We start from the raw sequence: 20,021 nt of genomic DNA on the forward strand, positions 1-20,021 counted from the left end.
TCCCAGCCTCTGTACTTGTTTAAAGCCTGTTACATCTCTAACTTTTTCACATTCTGAAGAAAGGGCATTGACCTTTTAGTTAATTCCATTTCTCTCTCCACAGATGCTGCCTGACCTGAGTATTTCCAGCATTTTCTGTTTTTATTCCAGCGATTGATGCTTGGCTGCCCTCTGAAGTGGCCTAGCAAGCCACTGTACAATCCACAAGTTGTATCAAACCGTGCAGCCTTTCAGGAAGGCCCATCACCACCTCAGGACAACTAGGGATGAGCAATAAATGTAGGCCTTGCCAGCAAGGCCCACATCCTGAGAATGAATTTTATATTTTAAAAAAGGCTCCTTCACTAAAATGACTTTGGCACATGCTTCAGCTTTTTAATACATAGTAACTACTACACTACATCAAGGTCAGCAGCTGTGTCATTTAATGATTGCTGATGCATTCTTTTAAAAAGCTGCTAGATAGAAAAGCATGTGGAATACATTTCAAGATTGAAGCTGGATTGTCTGTTTAAAAGCTTTTACTTTGTCTCGTTGCATGTCAGATGTGCATGCTGGAATAATGTCTGGGAAAGACTTGACATGCAAAAGTACTTGTTTGTACTTTCATAAGTGACTGTTTCAGACTTTTGTGGGGGGAGGAAACTGTGATTCTTGAGCTCCAAGTCTGAAAAATCAGCTTTGGATTCACTACAGCAGAGATGAGCAGATAAGGAACTTATTTGTTAGAAAGTACCATAATGATGTAGTAGTGACACAATTTTGAGACCAGTGCAAGCATAAAGTTAGATATACTGCTAACTATGCACAAAATGGCTGTCACATAAGTGACTGCGCTTGAAAGTAATTTAGGTAGACTGTACTGGGACATGAGATAAAATAAAACGTTTTATAAATACAGGTCTTTTCATTGCTGAGGAGCATGGGGGAGGTATAGTTCAGTGTGTAACAAATGCTGCTTAGTGACTACTTTTAGCTGATGTCAGCTTTTTTTTCAAATTAAGTAGAAGTTCAGAAGGTGTGAGGGTGTTGAAACAAAGTTTGAAAAGTAGATTTTGCACTGTCTGCAATTGCATGCGACGAGAAATTCAAAAGAAGCCCATACTTGTAGAATTATATTGCCCATTCCTAAAAAAGTGTAATTGATGCCAACTGTCCAGTCTGCTTGATTGGCACCCCTGCCTCTGAACTGTAGCAACTCACCAAGTTTACTAAAGCAACACCTCACCTCTGCAACTTCCACCACCAAGAAGGATGAGAGCAGTAAATTCATGGGAATGCCATCACCTTCAAGTTATAACATCAGGACACTGACACATTGCCTTTCCTTTATTGTCACTGGCTCAACATCCTGGAATTACCTACCGAGCACCATCACCACAGGGACTGCAGCAGTTCAAGACCCATCACCAGCACAGGGCAACTAAACTGGGTAATAAATGCGGTCTTTCCAGCATCGTCTCAATCCCATGAACAAATGATTTTTTTTTTAAAAAAAGCAAAACTAAACTTCAAGCCATTTGAGTTGGATTGCCATTTTGGGTCTTGCACCCTAAATAAAAATCTGTTTGGAAGTATAAGGATAGATTACATTTAATTCAGCTTTACTGAAATCCCTGGACATTAAATGTATAAAAAATTATCATCAAGTAGGTGTGAATGGCTATGGTCCTCTTTCTTTTCTTCCCTTCTTCCTTTCTTTCACCCCCCCCCCCCCCCCCCCCCCCAAAAAAAAATCTCAATTTTAAAATTCTTGTCCTTGTCCTCTCTTTATTATACACCAGGTCTACATCCTACCAAACCCTCCATTCCTCTGACTATGGCATCTTGTGCACCCCTTTTCCTTTGCCTACCATTGGTTGCTGAGGATTCCGCTGCCTATGTCCTACTCTCTGATTCTCCACTTAAACTCTGATGTCAGTCTTGGCTCGGTGGTGGCACTCTTGCTTGAGTCAGAAGGTCATCGGTATAAGTCCCAATTCAGACTAAAGCGCATAATCTAAGGTGATATTTCGATGTAGTTTTGAGGGCGCGCCGCATTGTTGGAGGTGTCGTCCATTGGATAAGATGTTAAATCAAGGCCTCCTCTGCCCCCACAAGTGAACGTAAAAGAGCCCATGGCACTATTTTGAGGAAGAGCAGGGGAGTTCTCCTAGCTGTCCTGGCCAATATTTATCCCACTATCATTAAAACAGATTATCTGGTCATTATCATGTTTGTGGGACCTTGCTGTGTACAAATTGACTGTGGTGTTTCCCTACATTACAAGTGACTACACCTCAAGAGTACTTCATTGCCTGTAAAGCACTTTCGGGTGACCTGAGGTGGTGAGCTTCTGGTCACCTAATCTCTCCACCTTTGGCCTCATGTCCATTTTCCTCGCCCCTTTGTGGCAGCCCCTTGGGGCATTTTTCTATGTTAAAGGTGCTATATGAATGCAAGTTACTACTTTGTGGTAGCTGCTTTTGGGTTGACCTAATAGCACAATTTCAGGATTTCTCTCTCACACTCAATAAAGCCTTCACAGCTATTGCAATATGGTAAAGACGGTTCTATCTGAAATATTGTTACCAAATCTCTATGTTCAATTTGACATTTTAGGTTGACCCTTTAATTCAGCATCTTTTATTTGGTACTTGAAGATAAAATTGTGCTACTAGTGTTCTGAAGCTGTGACTTTGTGTTTCTTTCAAATTGTTAAAACTGCTGTGGCAGCTGTACTGTAATGACTGGTGCCACACCCTTTGGTTCTGTAAATGATTTAATAGCTAGTTCTAATAAGATGCTTCCTCTGTTAGACAAACAGGAACTGCCTTGATATGGTAGCTAACTGACTAATTGGAAAATGTGGGAATACTATGCACATATACTTCAAAAAGGTTCAACTACTTTCTATACTTGTCTACAAGCTTTTTTAAAAAAAATCTGAGGAATGCTAAATACAAATGCATAAGTGGAAATGTAATCAACTCATTCTTTAAGGTTTAAAAACTTGGCTATATTTTACATGAAATTCTTTAAAGCTTTGGGTTCCTGTGTTTTTTGGCAAGGAAATACCATTGAACCTGGGAAGTAAGTGAAGTGTTAACCAAAGATTGGCAGTTAGTCATGGACATCCAAGCAAGGTGCAATCAAATAAGAACCGTTTAGAGATGCACTTCTTTGAGGAGTGGAGAGTTTGGGGGAGTCATGATCCAATTTCTGCTGGGCATGAATCCACAACATTTCGGCGCTAATTGGCAATTTCACTCTGAGGTCATAAGGATGGCTAGGGTGTATTTTGAAAAAGTTCATGCTGATGCATGATCTGAGGTTGGGCTGGGTAACATTGAAGCTTTACCCTGCAGTTTGCAATTTTGTACATGACCTGGCAATACTTAATGGATGAAATAGTTATTACAAAATTGCATATTGTCCTCGACTCTGTATAGTTAACGTAATTTTGAATATTCAAGTAGGATAGTACTTGTTAAACCTGCCCTATTTCTGAAGCTAGAGTGTGGTGTGCTTAACAGATACTAGCAAATCTCCCATAGTGATGCTCATAGTGAGCTGGAGGTTTTAGAACTACTTTATTGCAAGTAGGAACACTGACCTATCAACATGGAGGAGGGCACTAGATCTCGGGGTGCTGGGATGATGTTTTAGGATCTAACATTGGAGGGTGGGGGGGGGGGGGCGGTGCAAGGTTCCATGTCTGGTTGCACTGTGTCCTTGTGTTCCAGGAGCATTGCAGGGTAAGATTCTGGGAACAGTGGGGAAATAGGAGCATTGGAAGCGATTCGGGGATTGGGGAACACTGAAAATGATCTAGAGGTTTGTGAACACAGAGGAATACGATCTAGGAATGGCGGGGGCAGGTTTTACGGAGGGGTGTCTGTTTTCAAAAATCACTTTGCTTGACTCGGTTGATTAATCGACAGACTGTGAAAGGCTATTTACGTAGAGAAATGCCATCATATTTTTACATTGACTGTTTCAATATTGAATGTTAACATAAAAGCATTACCAAAAATGGTGCGCTCTAGAAGTAAAGTTTATGGGCAGGACGTATATGGCATAAGCAAGATTTTGAATGTGTATCTTTGATTGTGTATTCTTATGTTTTTTACTATTTTCTTCCTTTCAGATGGATTTGAAGTATATCCTTTGTACTGCACTGATTTGCTGCTGCATGTGGTATGGACTTGCTCAATCAGGTAACGTGATTAACTAATGCAGTGTATTACTGAGCATTTAAACATGTTAAGATATTCAAACATACATCAAGAATATTCCCTATGAATGCCACTGTTTTTCTGATAGCTGCAGTGATTCCATGAGAGCGTCACTTGAATTCACTCACCTCAGTTCAAGGCGTTCAGTGGCTTCTATTCCCACTCTTCACCGTTACTTCAAGTCCTCCAAGGATCTATCCTTGGCCCCTTCCTCTTCCTCATTTGAATGCTGTCTTTGGCAACATCACCTGCAGACATGGGTCATATTTCACATGTATGCTGACGACACCCAGCTCTACCTCGCCAACACCCCTCTCAACCCTTCTACTGCACTTGTGTTCTCGGACTGCTTGTCTGATATCTAGTCTTAGATGAGCCGCAATGCCCTCCAGTTAAATATGAGGAAGACTGAAACCATTGTCTTCAACCCCCACCACAAACTCCGTACTCGCCACTGTTTCCATCGCCATCCCAGTCTATTGTCACGGGCTGAACCAAACTATTTGCAGCCTTGCCATTCTATTTGACCCCGAGCTGAGCTTCCAAGCGCATTGTCTCTCTCTCAAACTGCACACTTCCACCTCTAACATTGCCCGGACTCTGCCCATACCTCAGTCCATCCGGTGCTGAAACTCTCCCTTTGCCCCCTCCACACTTGACTGTTCCAATGCTGTCATCTGCTCTCTTTCCTACCCCTCAAGCATGAAGTTATCAAACTAAATTAAAAATAAGCTTTTCATTAATTTGCTATGTTATGCAATATTCAAATATAATTAAAATTGTTTTATAATCTATATATTTTCATGGTTTTCAAATTGTATTACACACAGCGCTTGGTCTTGCCTGCCTTTTGTAGTACAAATTTTACTTGACAGCATTGCTAACTGGTGAGATTGCTTGAAAAAAGTAGCATTTAGTGGTAGAATGATTTGAATAATATTTTGCCCGAGTCTTCTCTTCCAAATAAACAATCCCAGGGTCTTAATGTCTCCTTATAACTCAGATGCCTTAAACTAAGTATCGATTTGGTTGCTTTTTTCTGTATAGCCTCCAATGCCCAGATATCTTTGCTGTAGTATAGCAACCAGAATTGTACATAGTATGCCATATCAGTGTCTAGTGCAAACTGTATCACCACCTGAGATTTGTGTTCTGCCCTCTGGCTATACATTTTGGTTAGCTTTCTTTACTACTGCCCCACGCTGCTTTGTTTTCAGTGGGCTATCTACCATTACACCCAGATCGCTCTGTTGTTCTGTAGTCTCGAGCCATTAAATTCATATCTACCCATTTCTTCCCCCCCCCCCCACCCCACTCTCATTTCCTTGCATTTGTCCACATTAAGTGCCATTTAAATAGGAAGCACAGGGAAAAGATAAAGAACTAAATGATTTATAGGTCCAGTTAATTGAGTCTTTAAAAATTAGTTCGAGGAATCAAAAAGTGACCTAAAATGCTGATTCGATGCTGGACTTCATCAAGCTGTGTGTAGAATCTAAAGAATTACTACTGCAGACAGCATTTTGGTCCTATGTCTAGTATATTGCATTAGTTCTGGGGCATCTCAGTTAAGGAAAGATTTATTAGGAGAGTCTAGTGATTCACCAGGATGATAACTGGGGTGAAAGGACTTGGCTATGTTAAGGAAGTTATGGGGTGATCTGATTGAAGTGTTTAAAATAATGAAGGAAGTTGGCAAGGCAACTGGGGAAAAATTTGTCCATCTAGGAGAATATGGAACAAGGAGACACAATATTAAAAGGCTGTAAAGGTGTTTAAAAGGAAGCTGGAAAATAGCACACAGAATTTTTTTTAACTCGGCTGCCATGGATAAGAAATTGAAGTAGGCTCAATGGGTCAACGGCCTACTCCTGTTTGTGTTCCAAATGTTTAATTTGCAGTTTAATTCATGACCGTGTCTGATTTTTGAACGGTATACAGATTTAATCTGGTTTAAATGGCTACTTTTGAGGACTTCTGAAATGCTTTCAGTATACATTTAATACTTTTTTGCACCATTAATGTAAATCACTAGACATATTTACAATGATCTTAATTTGCCTTTTCATGTTACAGATCCCAGTGAGTGCTTAAAAGCCAATGCAAAATCATGTGGGGAATGTATACAAGCTGGAAAAAATTGTGGATGGTGCACCATAAATGTAAGTTTTCAATTCTAAAAGTGGAAGATGGTTCCAGTTCTTGCCGTTGTCTTAACTAAGCCCTTTCAAACCTAGAGAACTTTGCAGTAATGCATTATGAATAGACTACAGCAAATGTGAATGCAAGGCAGAAGTGAATTGAGCCTAAAAATTATTGGCAATATTACTGGCTGAGTGCTTAACACTTCTGGCATTCTTTGGTCTGGTATTTTACCAGGGAGATTAACCTATTTTAAAATGAATTGTCTTTTGAAACAAACACACAATTGTAGTGTATGTGCCTTTAAGAGCCCCCTGTGTACTGTAATGCCGGTAATGGCCACTCGGGCTATATAAGCCTGTATATTGTGTTGTATCAGTTAGTTCACCTAGTTCCAGACTTTGTTCAGTAAACACCTGTGAAACTAACTCCTGCCTTCAGTGTCTCTCTTAACACACGGATACAACAGTGGCGACGAATTGGAAACGGACTTACCTGCAATTCGGCAGCACCTCAAGGACATCGATTCCTCAGACGTCCAAAGTCGAAGAAAAGCAAGAAAAGAAAAAAAAAAAAACTATGGTTTCACCAGCTAGCCGAGCTGGTGGCAGGTACTGCAATAATCCTTCCTGGGCGGCGGGCTGGGGCTCCGTCGGCTGGCTCTGCAGCGAGGCCAAGCGGCGGAGGCAAGCAGAAACAGACGGGGGGAGCACTCGGGAGACGGCCGACGCTGCAAAGCAGGTCGGCGGTCGGACCTAGCAGAGGGGGGGGGGGGGGGGGGAAGTCCCAGAGAGTCCGGCGGGAATGAGTCTCCACCTGTAAATAATTTTTTTTTTTGAAAACCGCGTTGTCAGCAGCAGCAGCGGCGAGAAAGCGCGGGAAGCGCCATTTTTTCCCAGGATGCCTAAGGCTGGCAATATTGATGCTTTTGATAACGATATAGAGGATTGGACCACATATGTGGAAAGAGTGGAGGTATATTGCACAGCAAATGGGATAGGAAATGATAAGGCGTCAGTACTTTTAAATCTAATGGGCGCAAAGACATACGGGCTGTTACGAAACTTAAATCACTCCAGCCAAACCAAAGGACAAGAATTTTAAGGAAATTGTTGATACCCTACAGGAGCACTTAAACCCAACACCGCTGCTGATAGCAGAACGATTCAAATTCTTCAAGAGGAATCAGCACAAGAATGAAAGTAACGCTGATTACCTCACCGAATTAAGAAAGCTATCAAAGCACTGCCAATTCGGGGCAGGACTGGCAGATTCTCTTCGAGACAAATTCGTCTGCGGTCTCCTAAGTGAAGGAACACAGAAAAGGCTGCTTTCTGAGAAAGATTTGACACTGGACAAGGCTTTCAGTATGGCTGTATCATACGAAGCAGCCGCAAGAGGAGCTGCAGAGATACAGCAAAAGACACAGGACTTCGGCACCCATGAAATGACACGGGTTTCGAGAGATGTTATCGCTGCGGCAGATCCACCCATGACCAGAGGGACTGCTGGCTCAAGGACAAAGCATGCAGGCAATGCGGAAAGATTGGACACATTGCACGGGTATGCCGATCTGGACAAAAAAAATCCACGGACAGGAAAAAAAAAAATCAATAAAGAAAAGTACAGAAAGGTACAAATGATGACTGACAGTAGCTCCGAAGACCAGAAGAGCGATAGCGACTCCGGAAACAAGAGACTAAGCTGTCTCAAATTACATAATGTAATTGCCAAAGAAGATTACCAGACCATTTGGGTTACCCTCACGATAGCAGGGTCCCCAGTTAAAATGGAGCTAGATACAGGATCAGCTCTGACCGTCATAAATCGACGGGATTACGAGCGGCTATTTCTGCATATACCTTTAAAAGACACATCCATTATCTTGAAAACATATACGGGACAGAAAGTATACCCCAAAGGAAAAATAAGGGTGCCTGTTGTATACAACGGCAAGGAAATACAGAAGTTGTATTTATACGTTCTACAAGATGGTGGTCCACCGCTGTTGGGACGTGAATGGATCAGGAAGATACGTTTAGACTGGCACTCCATTCAGGCACTGACGGTGACCAGTAAGGAAAAAAATGATGACGTCATACCTGAACGATTAAAAGACATCTTGGCCAACGCCAAGGAAGTGTTTCAAGAGAAACTAGGAACCTTGAAAGGCATCACCGCCTCAATAAAAGTGGAAGATGCGGCAATTCCCAAGTTTTTTAAGGCAAGGCCGGTGCCATACGCAATTCGTCTAGCAGTCGAGGCAGAGCTGGAGAATTTGGAAAAGGCAGGCATATTATCCAAGATAGATTGGAGCGAGTGGGCAACACCCATCGTCCCGGTCATGAAGAAAACATTGAATAATGATATATCTGAAGAACAGAGAAAAATTCGCATCTGTGGAGACTTCAAGGTGACTGTAAACCCGGTCCTTCACACGGTACAGTATCCTCTTCCGAGGATAGAAGATATTTTCGCCTCACAATCCGGAGGGAAATGTTTCACCAAAATTGACTTGGCACAGGCTTATCTACAGATGGAGGTTGAAGAGGCCTCTAAAAAGTATCTCACGATAAATACACACAAAGGCCTGTACCAGTACAATCGACTGGTTTTCGGAGTAGCATCACCTCCAGCTATCTGGCAAAGAGCTATGGAGCAAGTCCTCCAAGGGATTCCGGGGACTCAATGCTACCTAGACGACATCCTTGTAACAGGAGAAAACGACAACGAGCACCGTGCCAATTTGGAGCAGGTGCTCACTAGGCTGAGCGAACAGGGCCTACGAGCAAATCGCCCCAAGTGTGAATTTTTCCAGAAACAAAGCATATTGTGGCCACATAATTAATAAGGAAGGGTTGCATAAGTCACCTGAAAAAATTGAAGGGGTCATAAAAGCCTCAGCACCTGAAAATGTTTCACAATTAAGGTCGTTCCTGGGATTGATAAGTTCGGTAAAAATTTATGATAGTAATTTATCAACTCTTCTGCACCCTCTTAATGAACTGCTACAAACAGGAGTAATTTGGAAATGGATCGAAGACTGTAAACGTTCCTTCCATAAATGCAAAGACTTAATCACGTCCAAGGAAGTTTTGGCTCATTACAACCCATCACTGCCAATCAGACTGGCGTGCGATGCATCCCCTTACGGCGTAGGAGCGGTATTATCGCATAGATTCCCTGATGGCTCGGAACGGCCGATAGCTTTTGCGTCACGCTCATTGAACTCAGCTGAGTGTAACTATGCCCAAATCGACAGGGAAGCACTCAGCCTGGTATGGGGAGTGAAGAAATTCAACCATTACCTACACGGACAAAAATTTACCTTGTTGACTGACCATCAACCCCTCATCTCATATTCAACGCTAAAAAGGGTGTTCCCATTATGACAGCACAAAGGCTACAGAGGTGGTCCCTTTTTCTAGGGGCACACCAATATGACATAGAATACAAAAGATCAAAACAGCATGGGAATGCTGACGGTTTATCGCGCCTACCGTTGCCAATGGTAGAAGAGGCACCTACAGTAGACCCAGTGGAGATGTTCCACTCTACCATAGTCGAATGTCTACCAGTAACAAATTCTGCCATTGAAAGGGAAACTAGAAATGACCCGACTCTCTCTCTCTCGGGTCTACGATTTAACAGTGAAGGGGTGGCCAGCACATGGCGAACCACTGTTGCCAGCATTCTCGCAAAGAAGAGAGCAGCTGTCAGCGTGCCGAGGAACCTTGATGTGTGGATCCAGAGTGGTGATTCCACCCAAACTCCAGGATAAAGTACTAAAGGAACTTCACGAGGGGCATCTGGGTGGAGTGAAAATGAAGAACCTAGCCAGGGCGTTTGTATGGTGGCCAGGTATCGATGGAGACATCGAAGAAATGACCAAGAGCTGCCTAGGATGCCAGAAGGTCCAAAACGCTCCACCACAAGCCCCTCTACATCCATGGGAGTGGCCCTCATCTCCATGGCAAAGGGTACACATCGACTTTGCTGGTCCATTTATGGACTCGATGTTCTTAATCGCGGTTGATGCACACTCCAAGTGGCCGGAGGTAATAAAGATGTCCTCCACCACCACGGAAAAAACCATCACAGTATTAAGGACCATATTTGCCAGGAATGGGCTGCCTGAACAGATCTGTTCTGATAATGGACCGCAATTTGTGTCCGAAGAATTCAGGAAGTTCTTAAAAAAAAAAAAACAATGGGGTTAAGCACTACACGTCCGCCCCATACCATCCCGCCACCAATGGATTGGCTGAAAGGTTTGTCCAGACCGTCAAGAAGGCCATAAAGGCCATGGGTAATGAAGACATAAAACTTCAGCACAAGGTGGATAACTACTTGTTCGCATACAGGAATGCAACACATGGTTACAAACCAAACTCCCGCCATCATGATCTTCAATAGAAGCCTAAGATGCCGGCTGGATTTGATCAAGCCAAACATCAGAAGGGACGTGGAGAACCGGCAATTTCAAGGCATGAATGAAAGGCCAACTAGAACCTTCCAGATAGGTCAACAAGTTTTGGCCTGGGGCTACCGTACCGAGAAATGGCAGCCTGGAACTATTTGCACACGACTTGGACCGCTGATGTACACCGTGGACATTGGAGAAAGCATAATAAGGCGCCATGCTGACCAGATCATAGTCATCCGAAAAGGAACAACCTACACCACAACTCTATACACCTAATGCTGAAGTAGAGATACCCATAGTATCTACCTCCGATCCGGTGATACTGGAACCAGATGAACCCGACACTGGCGTTCAAGCCGAATCGGCCTTGCCAAAAGAACCTACTACACCACCAGAAACTACTACACCACCGAGGTGTTATCCGGACCGAGTCAGGAAGCCTCCAGAGAGACTGACTTATAATTGATTAACTGCAGCAATGTGTAGATTATTGTTCTTGTAACATGTAATTAATGATTACTTAAAATATGATGTACTGGTTGGCTAAAAGGGGAGGAATTGTAGTGTATGTGCCTTTAAGAGCCCCCTGTGTACTGTAATGCCGGTAATGACCACTCGGGCTATATAAGCCTGTATATTGTTGTATCAGTTAGTTCCTCTCCAGACTTTGTTCAGTAAACACCTGTGAAACTAACTCCTGCCTTCAGTGTCTTTATTAACACACGGCTACAACAACATGTTTTGCATATTTGTCAATCATTGTGATTTATGAAGTTGAAATACTACTTTTTAAGAAAAGGTGTAACCTAATTTATGATTTTAAACAATTATTTTAATTTTTATCTATCCAGTCAGAGCCAGAGAATCACCTGCAATGGCTTCTCTTCCTGCTCCCACATTGTTACCTCTGGTGTCCCCCAAGGATCTATCCTTGGCCCCACTCCTATTTCCCATCTACATGCTGGCCCTCAGCGACATCATCTGAAAACACGAAGTCTGGTTCCACATGTATGCTGACAACACCCAGCTCTACCTCACCAGCACACCTCGACTTCTCCACTGTCTCTAAATTGTCTCACTGCTTGTCTGACATCCAGCTGAATATTGGGAAGACTGAAGCTGTTGCATAGCATTTACAGCACAGAAACCGCGCATTTACAGGCCATTCAGCCCAACCAGTCCATGCTGGTGTTTATGCTCCACACGAACTTCCACACACCCCTCTTCATCTCACCCTATCAGCATATAACTTCTATTCCTTTCTTCCTCGTGTTTAGCTAGCTTCCCCTTGAATGCATCTATGCTATTCGCCTCAAACACTACATGTTCCACATTCTCACCCCTCTCTGGGTAAAGAATAGAACTGATTATTAAGCGAGGCATGTAACGGGAGTCTGATGCGATTGTCTTCAGTTCCTGCCACAAACCCCATTCCCTAGCCACCAACTCCATCCCTGTCCTGGCATCTGTCTGAGGCTGAACCAGACTGTTCGCAACCTTGGTGTCGCATTTGACCCCGAGATGAGCTTCCGCCCACACATCCGCGCCCTCACTAAGACCACCTACTTCCACATCATCCGAAAAGTCAGTTTCCACATGTACGCTGACGACACTCAGCTCTACCTCACCACCACTTCTCTTGACCCCCCCCACGGTCTCTACCAGTACTAGATGAGCAGAAATTTTCTCCAGTTAAATATTGGGAAGACCGAAGCCATTGTTTTCGGTCCCTGTCACAAACTCCGTTCCCTAGCCACTGACCCCATTCTTCACCCTAGCACCTGTCTGAGGCTGAACCAGACTTTGCAACCTTGGTGTCATATTTGACACTGAAATGAGCTTCCGACCACACATCTGCGGCAGAACTAAGACCGCCTATTTCCACCTCCATAACATCGCCTGTTTCTGCCCTTGCTTCAGCTCATCTGCTGCAACCTTCATCCATGCCTTTGTTACCTCTAGACTAGACTGTTCCAACACACTCCTGGCTGGCCTCCCACGTTCTACCCTACGTAAACTTGAGGTCATCCAAAACTTGGCTGCCCGTATCCTAACTCGCACCAAGTCCCGCTCGCCCATCACCCCTGTGCTCGCTGACCTACATTGGCTCCCGGTTAAGCAATGTATCGATTTCAAAATCCCTCCATGGCCTTGCCCCTCCCTATCTCTCTGTAATTTCCTCCAGCCCCACAACCCCTTCTCTCCCTTTCACTCCCCCGCCCCGCCCCCCCCCCCCCCCCCACCCCCGGCTCCTGTAATTCTGCCCTCTTGAGCATCCCTGATTATAATCGCTCAACCATTGGTGGCTGTGCCTTCAGTTGCCGAGGCCCTAAGCTCTGGAATCCCTCCCCCCCCCCCCCCCCCCCCCAAAACCGGCTCTCCGCCTCTCTCCTCCTTTAAGACGCTCCTTAAAACCTACCTCTTTGAACAAACTTTTGGTCATCTGCCCTAATTTCTCCTTGTGTGGCTCGGTGTCAAATTTTTGTCTTATGACACTCCTGTGAAGCGCCTTGGGATGTTTTACTATGTTAAAGACGCTATATAAATACAAGTTATTTTCAAATCACTCCATGGTCTTGCCCCTCCCTATCTCTCTAACCTCCTCCAGCCCTATAACTCTCCGACATCTGCGCTCCTCTTGCACATCCCCGATTTTAATCGCTCTACCATTGGCGGCTGTGCCTTCAGCTGCTGAGGTCATAAGCTCTCGAATTCCCTCCCTAAACCTCTCCACACCTCTTTCCTCTTAAGATGCTCCTTAAAGCGTACCTCTGCCATAATATCTCCTTCTATGGCTGTCAAATTTTGTTAATGCTCCCGTGAAGCACCTTGGGTCGGTTTATTACGTTAAAGGTAATAAATGTAAGTGGTTGTTGTAAATCCCCTAAAAGGCAGTTTGAACCAGAATTGCTTTGGAAGAATTAACTTTAAAGTTTGTTGGGATGAAGCAGAGGTATGCTGTTGAAATGCAAGGTCACCAAGACCAGAGTAACTGCCATGGATTTACTAGGAATTCCAGCAGGGGATTGGGGAAGTCTGGTAGTTGCCATCATGCAGGTAGCAGAGATTGTAATAAAAATAACAATTATCACTTAGCTTGGATATTTTTATGTCTGGAGAGGAGGGAGAATGCTGGGACAGTATCTTCATGTACAACTAAGTGGTATACTGACGCACATACTATAGCTTAAACAAGTTGCGAAGTTTGCCAGTTTTGGCTGAAAGTTACTTAATGTGGAACTTCATTGGGGAAATTATTAAATCAAAACAAACAGCTTATATGGAGGACTTTGTAACATATTTTGGATCGTTCATGTTCACTGATCTGTGCAATAGATACTTTTGTTTTACATTAAAGTAACTATTGTGTATATTGTAATGTCATGAAATTTAAAAAAAAAATTGCTGGAAATACTTGGGTCAGTCAGCATCTCAAGAGAAATTCAGGTGATGATTTCTTTGAGTTCTGATGACGGGTACACACCCAAAATGAAGTAATCTTTCTTTGCTTTTTACAAATGCTGACTGACCTGAGCATTTCCATTATTCCTGTTTCTTTATTTGTAATTTTTCCTTTTCATTTTAATAATGTACTATTTAGAGCAGGTGCAAAATTGTCATTGGCTCGCCCAACTAGAATAGACATTTATTTACTATTTGATATCGATATATTTGCTAAGCAGTTCAAATTTAGAACTAATTATATGAACTTTGTATATCCATACATTTCAATTGGGATAAATAAGTAGCTAGAAGCTATTGCTTGTACTAAATCATTTTCATAACTTAACCTCGGTAGCAACCTCACCTCGTGTGTCAGAAGGTTGCGGATTCAAGTCCCAGTCCAGACACTTGTGCACAAAAATCTAGGCTGACACTCCAGTGCAGTACTGAGGGAGTGTGAGACTGTCGGAGGTGCAGTCTTTTCAATCAACATCACTAAAACAGATTATCTGGTCATTATCACATGCTGTTTGTGGGAGCTTGCATGTGCAAATTGGCTGCTGCATTTCCTACATTACAACAGTGACTACACTTCAAAAAGTACTTCATTGGCTGTAAAGTGCTTTGGGATGTCCAGTGGTTGTGAAAGGCGCTATATAAATGCAAGTTTTTTAAAACATTGGTTTGATTATAGAATACTCGGGAAAACTTGTCAAAATACTAGCTGGCCTCCCATGGTGTTGCTCACCAAGAGGATATTGTCTTTCGGAAGGAAGTAGATTTGGTGTGGCACTCATTGCCATAGATGAAACAATGTGGTTTGTGGGAATGGGATATTTAACTTGAAAGTATTTGGTAGTGGTGAAGAATAAATGAAGTGGGTTGAGGAAGTAATGAGTATTGGGGGTTTAAGACAGTTGGGAACAGCTGTACAGGAACAAAAAATAGATGGTGCAGGCGCTGGAGGTAAGCCGAGGGGAAGGGGAAAAATGTACAACGTTGATTTGTTTTAAAGAAACGTGCAGGAAGGGTTTTAATAAAAGTAGCAGAATTAGAAATGGATGGAAGGGGAAGTAAGAGGCACAGTGGGCGTTGAGTGGAGCTGGGAATTTAAAAAAAGAAACCTCCACAATTGGTGGAGGGCAAAAGTGGGACCTGAAATTCCCCAAAATAAGAACAAAAAGAACAATCCAGAAGTTCGAAAGAAAGAGACACAGAGGTGATTAGGAACTGGTGGAAAATGGTGAGCCAAAAAAGGTGAGCTGTTCAGTGAATTGAAAAAAGCACCAAAGCAGGGGGGTTAAATGTGAAGCGGCAAATGGAAGAGGCAAGTATCTTGCTGTTTGAGACCTGGCTGTGCGCTTCCCTACATTGCAACAGTGACTACACTTCAAAAGTACATCATTGGATGTAATGCACTTTGAGACGTCCTGAGGCCATGAAAGGCACTTATCCTTTCCATTCCTGTAGAGAATATTGTATGGTGTCGGCAAGTAATTTGGTTAAATAGTCCACGCCTCCTTCCCTTCCGTCAGAAGTCCTGATCATGAAAATAGGTTGTTAATGGGCCAGATTTGTCCACCCACTGACTTTGGGCAGAAAATCTAGCCCTAAATAACTTCTACATTCAAATCGTAAATGTAGAATGTTCCCTGCATGAGTTTTCAGTTTACTGAAGTTCAAAAGATGTCATATTGCCAAATGGATTAAATACTTTTTTGATTTCATGCCAAATAATTGCCCATATGGGTCATATGCACACTATTTTACCTGTTCTTCCTCGTGACACTTTTAGCATATTCAGGGCAACAAAAGCAGTTTCTGTAAGAAGGCCAAACTGCTTATGAACCAAACCGGCGCCCTTATGTGTGCAATGAGTGACTATCATGTCATGGCACTAACAATTGCCCCTGGCCTATGTTATGTTACATTGGAGACCAGATGAGATGCCGAACATTTTGTCAGGTTAAAAGTAATAAATTTATCTACAAGTAAAATAATATAATATACAGCAACAAAAAAAGGCAAGATATTGATGGCACTTTTTAATGATTGAATCAGACCATGAGTTTGGAACCTATTTCCTACACAGTCTAATATGCATAACTTTAAGAAGCTGCATTTTATAGACCTCCGATCTGATGATTGTATGTGAGTAAGCCATACCACAGGGCATCGAGTGTTAATTCCAGAAACTGAAGGAGCTAAAAGTTGAACTAAAGTTTAGTAGCTATGCCAAAAGGAGCCTACCATGTCATGGGTGCTAATCATGAAGCATGAATCATCTTCCTCCAAATATATACCCAGATACAAGAGCAGGTCTGAGGCTAGGTATTCTGCGGTGAGTGCCGCACCTCCTGCATCCCCAAAGCCTTTCCACCATCTACAAGGCACGAGTATGGAGTGTGATGGAATACTCTCCCCTTGCCTGGATGAGTGCGGCTTCAACAACACTCAAGAAGCTCGACACCATCCAGGACAAAGCAGCCTGTTTGATTGGCACCCCATCGACCACCTTAAACATTCACTCCCTCCACCACTGGCATACTGTGGCTGCGGTGTGTACCATCTACAAGATGCACTGCAGCAACTCGCCAAGGCTTCTTCGGCAGCACCTCCCAAACCCGCAACCTCTTCCACCTAGAAGGACAATGGCAGCAGGCGCATGGGAGCACCACCACCTCCAAGTTCCCCTCCAAGTCACACACCATCCTGACTTGGAAGTATATCGCCATTCCTTCATCAGTGGGTCAAAATCCTGGAACTCCCTAACAGCACTGTGGGAGTACCTTCACCACATGGACTGCAGCAGTTCAAGAAGGCAGCTCATCACCTTCTGAAGGGCAACTGGGATGGGCAATAAATGCTGGCCTTGCCAGCGACGCCCACATCCCATGAATGAATTGGAGAAAAAGATGGGCAAGCCAGTAAAGGTGATGAATTTGTCGTCTACTTCACCTGCCGCCCCCCCCCCCCCCCCCCCCCCCCAAAAAAAAAAAAAAAACCAGGTCTGCAAACTCATACATTTAACACTTACCAGCAATCAAAACTATTCCTAATGTCTGGATAGTAATTGGAAGATCAATTTCCCGTTGTCCTTGAAGGGACCACTCCAGTTATCACGTAGAGCCACCCTTCTGCATTCTTGCTAGCTTGCATGTTGAACCTGCCTGTGCTCAAGTAGACAGTTTGCAAATATGGGTAAATCATATGGCACATTGGTTATCTTGCCCCAGGTCAGGGAAACTATCTTTTACCAGTTACAGGTAAAAATACAATTTTTATTGATCGCCAGTTGATCTCACTTGCATGGAGCCTTGGGCTGATAATTAGATCAGCATGCAGATGTATTTCAATCCCCATTTTAAAGTACTGTAGTCATGCCTTACTTTTATCTAATACTTTGACAAAACTTGCAGCAATTTGGGAAGTGGAGTTGGTTGCAGCAGAGCAATTTCTCTGCAATGTGGGTCGAGGAACTGGGAGATGTGAACTTGAGGCGTTACAGTACCACCACAGGCGGAGGGTGTAATTGCAACATGATGCGTTTTCTTGGAATCATACCACATAGAAGGAGGCCATTCAGCCCATCGTGCCTGTGCCAACTCTTTAAAAGAGCTATCCAGTTAATCCCACTCCCCTGCTCTTTCCCATAGTCCTGCAAATTTTTCCTTTAAGTATATATCCAGTTCCTTTTGAAAGTTGCTGTTGGATCAGCTTCCACTACCCTTTCAGGCAGTGCGTTGCAGATCATCATAACGCGCTGCTTAAAAATTCTCCATCTCCCCTCTGGTTCTTTTGCCAGTTATCTTCATACAAGCTGCTTGTTTATACAACAGTTTGTTATAAATGTGGACGTAGGTATTTATAATGGAAAATGTTCAGATGTAATTTTATTTTGTAAATAATTGTAGCTTATTGGAATCTATATTTTGCCCATTAAAAGGTATATAACTAGTGCTTAGTCATATTTTTAAATGTAGAACTTAGGAAGGGCTTTAAGGGAGTAAACAGTGAATGATTGCTTCCACTGGTTACATAACACAAGAATTAGGAGCAGGAGTAGGCCATATGGCCCCTTGTGCCTGCTCCGCCATTCAGTAAGATCATGGCTGATCTTCGACCTCGACTCCACTTTCCTGCCCGATCTCCATATCCCTTGATTTCCCCTCTAGAGTCCAAAAATCTATTTATCTCAGCCTTGAATATGCTCAATGATTCAACATCCACAGCCCTTTGGGGTAGAGAATTCCAAAGATTCACAACCCTCTGAGTGAAGAAATTCCTCTTCATCTCAGTCTTGAATGGCCGACCCCTTATCCTGAGACTAGTTCTAGACTCTCAGCCAGGGGAAAACAACCTCTCGGCATATACCCTGTCAATCCCCCTCAGAATCTTGTATGTTTCAATGAGATCACCTCTCATTCTTCTAAACGCCAGAGAGTATAGACCCAATCTGCTCAATCTCTCCTCATAGGACAACCCTCTTAGCCCAGGAATCAATCTAGTGGACCTTTGTTGCACCGCCTCTAAGGCAAGTATGTCCTTCCTCAGATGAGACCAAAACTCTGCACAGTACTCCTGGTATGGTCTCACCAAAGCCCTGTACAATTGTAGCAAGACTTCCTTACTTTTGTACTCCAACCCTCTAGCAATAAAGGCCAACATGCCATTTGCCTTCCTAATTGCTTGCTGTACCTGCATGCTAACTCCCTGTGTTTCCTGAATGAGGCCACCTAAATCTCTCTCCTCCAACATTTAATAGTTTCTCACCATTTAAAAAAATATTCTGTTTCTATTCTTCCTACCAAAGTGAATAACCTCACATCTCCCCACATTATACTCCATCTGCCACCTTATTACCCACTCGCTTAACCTGTCTATATCTGTTTGCATGCTCTTTTCCTCCTCGCAACTTACTTTCCCACCTAGCTTTGTATCGTTAGCAAACTTGGATACATTGCACTCGGTCCCTTCATCTAAGTCATTAATATAAATTGTAAATAGCTGAGGCCCAAGAACTGATCCTTGTGGCACCCCACTAGTTACAACCTGCCAACCTGAAAATGACCTGTTTATCTCTACTGTTTTCTCAGTTAACCAATCCTCTATCCATGCTAATATATTACGCAAGATAAAGGCACATGGTGTTTTGGGTAACAACTTTTTATGTGGCACCTTATCGAATGCCTTTTGGAAATCCAAATATACTACATCCACTGGTTCCCCTTATCTACCCTGCTAGCTATATCCTCAAACATTTAAAGAAATAACTTTTAATCTACCTTGGCCAACTCTCCCCTCCTACCTATGTAATTGGCTTTATTTAAGTTTAGGGCTCTAGTTTCATATTTAAGTATTTCACACTCAAATCCAAGGTGAAATTCATCATGATCACTCCTCCCCACAGGATACTTTATTATGAGATTACTAATCAAACCTGTCTCATTACACAATACAAGATCTAAAATAGCCTGTTCCCTGGTTGGTTCCACAAAACATTGTTCTAGGAAACTGGAGCATGGAATGCTTTGCCACAAGAGGTGATTCATGCAGAGACCATTACACCTCATATTTGAAAAGGAAAAATATAAAAGGGGTAGGTGAATGGGATTAGATAGCCCATATTTCCGATCTAGTGTGATCCTGACCAGAGTAGGTTTGTGTGTGAATGCTGCCCACCCAATGTAGAATGCTGAGTCTCATCACAATTTCTGGGGTCAGTCTCATTTCAATATTTGGGGCAAGCTTCAGGCATGAGGAGATCACTGAGCTTGCCTGTTTGTGTGGGT

The 20,021-nt window shown here is 43.1% G+C and overlaps 1 protein-coding gene across 3 annotated transcripts in view; it reads left to right on the forward strand.

Moving 5' to 3' along the window:
- LOC147117051 (integrin beta-1-like) overlaps positions 1–20,021 on the forward strand; it is an 80,950-nt gene that overhangs the window by 31,096 nt on the left and 29,833 nt on the right. For all 3 annotated transcript variants that reach the window (XM_085987648.1, XM_085987649.1, XM_085987650.1), the window contains exons 2-3: positions 4,130–4,199; positions 6,294–6,379. In XM_085987648.1, the coding sequence (XP_085843774.1) occupies positions 4,130–4,199; positions 6,294–6,379 (156 nt within the window). The remainder of the gene's footprint in view (positions 1–4,129; positions 4,200–6,293; positions 6,380–20,021) is intronic.

Source organism: Somniosus microcephalus, chromosome 5 (genome assembly GCF_052327205.1).
Source record: "Somniosus microcephalus isolate GS21.2 chromosome 5, FLI_Smic_1.0, whole genome shotgun sequence".
NCBI classification, from domain to species: Eukaryota; Metazoa; Chordata; class Chondrichthyes; order Squaliformes; family Somniosidae; genus Somniosus; species Somniosus microcephalus.